General features: G+C 39.0%; 1 protein-coding gene across 3 annotated transcripts in view; it reads left to right on the top strand.

Annotated features, from left to right (window-relative positions):
- The window catches only part of GGACT (gamma-glutamylamine cyclotransferase), a 70,848-nt gene continuing 63,126 nt past the window's right edge, over positions 1–7,722 (top strand). Inside the window, exons 1-2 of one of the 3 annotated variants that reach the window (XM_036753357.1) lie at positions 1–126; positions 1,264–1,314. In XM_036753357.1, coding sequence (XP_036609252.1) covers positions 1,302–1,314 — 13 coding nt within the window. In that variant the 5' untranslated portion in view covers positions 1–126; positions 1,264–1,301. Of the gene's footprint in view, positions 127–382; positions 434–1,263; positions 1,315–7,722 lie in introns of those variants that run through there. The other 2 variants (XM_036753358.1, XM_036753360.1) reach the window with 2 other exon arrangements.

Below are 7,722 nucleotides of genomic sequence, written 5' to 3'. Positions count from 1 at the left end.
CCCCTTTGTCTCCTAGCTCACACCGGTCCTCTCCTCATCGCCTTTTCGCTCTTCCTTTCCTTCAGACTCAGAGGCGGTGATGGATAGCCGCTCACGCGCTCAAGAGCTGCAAGTGGCCGGCACGCGGTAGGTACTTGACAGATGCCTTTCCGCCCTTAGTCCCGTTTATTTTGCTCCCTGCCTTTAAAATGTCTCTTTTTCCAGCTTTTCTATTGAAGGGAATGACAGCCTCCATATTCTTAACAAGTTGGGCCCCACGAGCGCGTGTTTGTGTGCGCGTGGTGCTTGTGTGCGCGTGGCGCGTACGCGTGTGTCTGCAGCGCGTGAGGCCGCTTCCGCCTCCCGCGAGACCTCGAGGCCCAGGGGGCGGTGCCTCGCTTGGGACCCTGGGCGAGCTCGGGGCTGCCTCTGCACAGGGCAGGGGTCGTCGCTTGTGAGTGGCTGATTGAAGTTGAGGGGGTGGGGTAGGCAAGGGGGGGTGGGGGTGGGATGGGGTAGGTAAGGGAGGGCAGGGTGTAGGGCGTTTGCGTGCGTACTTACGTACGTGCGTGGATCAGGTCGCGGAAAGGAAATGGGGGGCAATGGAGGGGGTGTCGGGGGCCGACTTTGAGCCCTGGGGCTCGGTGCGTGACTAGACGAGTTTATTCTCCCTTTTCTCGGTCTGGCCTAGTTGCTGGTGCGCTTCCCCCCACCCCCTCCAAGTTCAAGTTCAGGAAGTTCGACCTCATACGGGGTGGGGGAAAAGCATTCATTTCCCCTCTTCCCCCCCTCCCCCGCCCCCGCGCACTTCCCAATCCCCTCCCTTCCTCCTCTCGGGTCGGTTTCGTTCCTCTTTGGGGCCCCCACTCTCTGACTTGCTTTCACCCTCTTTAAGACCGAGGTTCTTGATCTGGCAGGTGCACAGATCTCTGCGGGGACGGGGTGGGGGGGTGGGGTAGGGCCTGTGAACTTGTAGGAAAGGGAAAGGACGTCTTTATTTTCACTCACCAGTAACCAGAGTGTAGCATTTATTCAAATATTTAAAAAACATTATTCAGAGAATGAGTCCGTAGGCTTCACCAAACTGCCAAAGGCGTTCATGCGCCCAAAAGGTGGAGAACTGCTTTAGGGAGACACCAACCTAGCATGTCCTTATCCTCCGTGGAAAAAATAAGTAGTTACTGGTTTTCAGATGGTCAGAACTGGAAATTTCCCCACTCGCTTAAGAAAGAAAGAATGGATGAAACTCGATAAAAGAACGTTCGTTTTATTTCTTTTTCACAGGCAACAAAGGAACAATTAGATAAAAACACTGAGGCTGAATGGGATGGAAAGGTACGAGTTCCCATCTAGGGAAATAATCTTTTCATTGAGTTGTCTCTATAGTGCCAGGTTGTACCGTGTTAACATTTAGTGAGCAAAGCACAGATACAGGGGATAGAGACTTTGGGATGTCAGAGGTAAAGAGATTAAAAAAAAAAAAGCCAAGCCTAAAGTTAACTTTATTATATCGTGTTTTGTAATTTGCAAAGACCTTTGCAAATTTATGTAATTTGCGAAGATCTCTTGAGCCTCACAGTAACTTTTTGAAGCAGGTAACTAAAGATTTTATTATCCCTGCCTTTTACAGCTGAGGGAATAGGTCCAAATAGGCAACTTAACTTCCTTTTGGTGGGGCAGCTAGGTAAATGTCGCAGGTAGGATTGGAAATCAGACCTCCCAAAATTAGAACTCTTTTCATTCCATTAGGGTATTAAATTTTAAGATGGACTATGAAAGGTCCATTAATCATTTTATAGTCTTACTTTCCTCTAAGCACCCATGACTTTTTTTCTTTGGCAATTTACTTACTTCACTGTTAGTCACATTGCAGTCTCAGTATGCACCATACTGGGAGGAAGAGAGGGAAGGGCACTATGCCATTAGAGTTGATTTGCCACTAAATCAATTTGTAGATTGATTTGTCACCAAGTAAGCTGTTAGATCAGAACTTTATCTAGCTTATTTTGTGCCTGAGGCAAGAATATAAAGTTGCTGCTATCCCATCCTGTCCTAATAGAATGTTGTGTTTGGGATAGTAGATACATACATACATATACATATACGTACACACACACACATATACATATACATATTTTTTCTCTATCCCTCCTCAAGTTTGCATCCCTCAGGCAAACACTTTAAGGAGATGCTATCCTAGAATGTCTTATCCTCCATTCTTCTTCTCTTGTTTGGATCTGGGGCAGTTAGTCTTTAAGATAGTCTGATTTCCTCTTTATAATTGAGGAAAACTGAGGCACAGAAAGTTTAAGTAGGTTAAATCTATATGCTGAACTCTCGAATTTTGGCGTATGTGCCTCCTGGGTGGAAGGATTAAAACTGCTATTTAAATGAAATGGATCCATTGGATAAGGATATGGGAAAATGCATGATATAAAGTCTGAATTTCCCTAACTTTCAGAGTCAACTCTGGAAAATCCTTGGGATCCATGAAATGTTTTAAAGGGGGGTTAGTAGAAAATGAAAAAGTTGGTGAAGGAATGATGACAAATGTTTCATGAATGAATGTTTTTCTTTCTCTGCCCTTCCCACTTCTTCTCTTTCTCCCTTCTTCCCCTCCCTCTTTCAGACCTCTTATTCCAGCAGAAAGAAAATCTTCCCACCTACTTTCCTGAGATGCTGTTCATTGTGATTTGCTTCTTATGTCACTCCAAATCTCAAAAATTATTGTCATTATACTCCTTTCCTCCTTCGTTTTTTCAGTTTCTAATGAAGAGATGGGCTTTCTCTTGCCAAAACTAACCCCTATACTTAGGAGCTTTCCTCCTTTAATTGCTACATTTTTCTCTTATCTTTGCTCTACCATTATTCACTTCCTTGTCACCTACCCCAGGTCTCTTCATATTTAATTAAAAATTACAGTTTCTTTTTTATTCTGAACTTGACAAAAATCAATAAATATTAACATTTCTTTATACAAAGGACAGAAAAAGGGAATTGCATATGACATTGGCACTCTATTATATACGGTTTAGGTTTTTTAAAAAATTACACATAAGTTTTAACTTGATAAGTCCAACACTGCCATGCTTGTCTGTGTCCCTTTCTCAATTTCCTTTTTCTATCTTTTGTATTTAAACATGTTTTGTTAATGTTCTGTTCTTTCCCTTTTTGTTATCCTTGTCGCCTACTTCTCCTACTCTCACAAATAAATCATAAAAGCTTTGCCTTGTAATATTATTCCTAAGATTTATTTTTTGACCTACCAATTTTTAAAGTTAAAACTCTTTCATTTCCATTTAAGTTTGATTCTTGTCTTCAAATGCTCTTTATTGATGATTAATTTTATTGCATTTGGTTAATAAAAGATATATTTACTATTTCTGCATTTGTTTATTAGGTCTTTATGGCCTTGCACAAAGGTTAGTTTGTATAAGACTTTCAAACATAGTGGAGAAATATATATGCTCCTTTCTGTTCCTATTTAGTCACACCAGAAATCTAGCATCTCTAACTTTTCTAAAATTCTGTTCCATTTCTTTCCTGTTTATCTTTTTGTTGTACTTGTCTAGATCTTAAAGGGAGCACATTAAGGTCCCCAGCCATTATAATTTTGCTGTTTTTGTAATTTGATGAGGTTTTTCTTTTAAATACTTAGATATAATACTGTTTGCTTATGTTAGTTATGGATATTTTATTACCTATGATGTCTTTAAGCGTATTTTCCTTGCTGAACTTTTTAAACATTATCTGTTTTTACTCCTAATTTGTCTAGGATCATGATTGCCAATCCCCTCAATTCTCTTACTGTCCTCGATTTTTTGAATTTGCCTAAAGCACAATAAATTTTGCTTCAACTCATTAAGTTGTGAATGAATCCTTTTGCTTCTTATAAACAACATATTACTCTTTCATATCTGTTCTGCTGCCCTTCCTTTTATGGATGAATTCATCCATTCATTGTTTATAATTGTTAGCTTTTTATTTCTGTGTCATATCCTCTTATACTTTTTTCTCCCTTTCAACCCCCCAAATTCATTAGTAGGCATCTAAGTAGCTTATTAGAGCACTGGGGTTGGGATCAAGAAGACTGGAATTTAACTCCTATTTCAATCACTTAATAGTTGTATGACCCTGAGCAATTTATTTATCCTCTCTTAGTCTGAGTTTCCTTAACTATAAAATGGAGATAATAATAGTACCTATTTTTCAAGTTGTCATGAAGTTCAGATGAGATTATATATATTTGTATATGTATGTATGTATGTATGTATGTGTGTGTGTGTGTGGGTACACATGTAGAACTTTAGAAGCCTTAACATTTTATGTGAATGCTAGTTATTATAATCTGTAATTCAGGTGGTATGTTCCTGCACCTCTTTTCCTTCTCTCTTGACCAACCCTATGCCAGATCTTTACTTCTCTTTTTTAAAGATTTTTTAAAAATTTAATTTATTATTTTTTGCTACATTTTAAGTTCCAAAATGTCTCCCTCCCTCCCTGCCTCTCATTAAAAAAAGGCATCATTTGACACAAATCTCTCTCTGCCCCTCCCCCTTTGCCCTTTCCATCCCCCTCTCTCTGTAAGTGTGTATATGTATGTGTGTGTATATATCACATATATATAATATATATCTATATATATATAAAATATGCATACATACGCACACATACATGTGCATCTCCCCCTCCTCCTCCTTTTGTCAGTTCTTTCTCTGGAAGTAGATAGCATCTTTGTTCGTAGGTCCTTTGTAGTTTATTTGAATATTTATAATATTCAGAATACCTTAGTTGTTCACAGTTATTCTTTCAATAATATTGCTGTAACTGTTTATGATGAAATTCTCTTGTTTCTGCTCATTTCACTCTTCATTGTTTCATGCACATCTTTTCATGTTTTTCTTTCTTTAATAGTATTTTATTTTTTTCCAATTACATGTAAAGATAATTTTTAACATTTATTTCTTAAACAATTTTTTAATTCCAAATTTTCTCCTTGCCTCCCCTCCCTAAAACAGTAAGCAATTTGATATAGATTATATATGTACTATCATGTAAAACATATTTCCATGTTAGTCATGTTGTGAAAGAGGAAACAGACCAAAAGGAAAAAACCATGAAAAAAATAAAGTGAAAATAGTATGCTTCAATCTGCATTCAGATTCCATCACTTTTTTCTCTGGATGTGGATAGCATTTTCCCTTATGAGTCCTTTGGAATTGTTTTGGATCATTGTATTGCTTTGAAGAGCTAAGTCATTCATTGTTGATCATTGCACAATATTGCTGTTACTGTGTACAATGTTCTGGTTCTGCTGACTTCACTTTGCATCAGTTCGTGTAAGTCTCTCCAGGTTTTTCTTTTTTTTTTTTTAAGAATTTATTTTTTTAAAATTTATTTAATATATTTAGTTTTCAGCATTGATTCTCACAAAAGTTTGAATTACAAATTTTTTCCCCATTTCTACCCTCCCCCTACTCCAAGATGGCGTATATTCTGGTTGTCCTGTTCCCCAGTCAACCCTCCCATCTGTCACCCCACTCCCCTCCCATCCCCCTTTCCCTTCTTCTCTTGTGGGGCAAGATAAATTTCTATGCCCCATTGCCTGTGTAGCTTATTTCCTAGTTGCATGCGAAGACTTTTTTTTTGTCGCTGTTGTTTTTGAACGTCTGTTTTTAAAACTTTGAGTTCCAAATTCTCTCCCCTCTTCCCTCCCCACCCACCCTCCCTAAGAAGGCAATCAATTCAACATAGGCCACATGCGTATCATTATGTAAAACCCTTCCACAATATTCATGTTGTGAAAGATTAACTATGTTTTGCTCCTTCCTAACCTATCCCCCTTTATTGAATTTTCTCCCTTGACCCTGTCCCTTTTCGAAAGTGTTTGTTTTTGATTACCTCCTCCACCCGTCTGCCCTCCCTTTTATCATCCCCCCTTTTTTATCTTCTTCCTCCTTCTTTCCTGTGGGGCAGGATACCCAAGTGAGTGTGTATGGTATTCCCTCCTCAGGTCAAATCCAATGAGAGCAAGATTCACTCATTCCCCTTCACCTGCCCCCTCTTCCCTTCCTACAGAACCACTTTTTCTTGCCACTTTTATGCGAGATAATTTACCCCATTCTATCTCTCCCTTTCTCCCTCTCTCAATATATTCCTCTCTTATCCCTTAAATTGGTTTTATTTTTTTAGATATCATCCCTTCATATTCAACTCACCCTGTGCTCTTTGTGTGTGTGTGTATATATATATATATATACACATACATACATATATATATATACCTACATATATACATACATAGACACACACATATGTATATATATGTATACACATATATATATATGCATATTCCTTTCAGCTACTATGATATTGAGGTCTCATGAATCATACACATCATTTTTCTATGTAGGAATGTTAACAAAACAGTTCAAATTTAGTAAGTCCCTTATGATTTCTCTTTCTTGTTTACCTTTTCATGCTTCTCTTGATTGTTGTGTTTGAAAGTCAAATTTTCTATTCAGCTCTGGTCTTTTCACTGAGAAAGCTTGAAAGTCCTCTATTTTATTGAAAATCCATATTTTGCCTTGGAGCATGATACTCAGTTTTGCTGGGTAGGTGATTCTAGGTTTTAATCCTAGCTTCATTGACCCCCGGAATATCGTATTCCAAGCCCTTCGGTCCCTTAATGTGGAAGCTGCCAGATCCTGTGTTATCCTGATTGTTTTTCCACAATACTCAAATTGTTTCTTTCTGGCTGCTTGCAGTATTCTCCTTGATAATTTCTTGAAAGATGATATCTAGGTTCTTTTTTTGATCATGGCTTTCAGGTAGTCCAATAATTTTTAAATTATCTCTCTTGGATCTATTTTTCAGGTCAGTGGTTTTTCCAATGAGATATTTGACACTGTCTTCCATTTTTCATTCCTTTGGTTCTGTCTTATAATATCTTGATTTCTCATCAAGTCACTAGCTTCCAGTTACTCCAATCTCATTTTTAAGGTTGTATTTTCTTAAGTGGTCTTTTGGACCTCCTTTTCCATTTGGCAAATTCTGCCTTTCAAGGCATTCTTCTCCTCTTTGGCTTTTTGGAGCTCTTTTGACATTTGAGTTAGTCTATTTTTTAAAGTGTTGTTTTCTTCAGTATTTTTTTCAGTATATTTTTGGGTCTCCTTTAGCAAGTCATTGACTTGTTTTTCATGGTTCTCTTGCATCATTCTCATTTCTCGTCCCAATTTTTCCTCTACTTCTCTAACTTGCCTTTCCAACTCCTTTTTGAGCTCTTCCATGACCTGAGACCAGTTCATGTTTTTCTTGGAGGCTTTTGGTGTAGGCTCTTGCACTTTGCTGACTTCTTCAAGCCGTATGTTTTGGTCTTGTTTGTCACCAAAGAAAGATTCCAAAGTCTGAGACTGAATCTGGGTGTGTTTTCGCTGCCTGGCCATGTTTCCAGCCAACTTACTTGACCCTTGAGTTTTTCGTCAGGGTATGACTGCTTGTAGAGCAAAGAGTACTTTGTTCCAAGCTTGAGGGGATGCCCCGTTGATTTCAGACCTATTTCTATATAGCCAGCTCTGCCACCCCAGCGCTCCTCCTTCCTCAAGAACTACCAACTCGGACATGACGCATATCTTCAGCAGGCTCTTCACTCCTGCTATGATCCGCCACATAATTCCTCCCACCACGTGGGCCTGGGGCCGGAAGTAACTGCAGCTGTAGTTCTGTAGCTGCATCTCCCCCGCT

This window comes from Trichosurus vulpecula, chromosome 4 (assembly GCF_011100635.1).
Source record: "Trichosurus vulpecula isolate mTriVul1 chromosome 4, mTriVul1.pri, whole genome shotgun sequence".
NCBI lineage: Eukaryota > Metazoa > Chordata > Mammalia > Diprotodontia > Phalangeridae > Trichosurus > Trichosurus vulpecula.
This window is presented reverse-complemented; position numbering and strand designations above follow the sequence as displayed.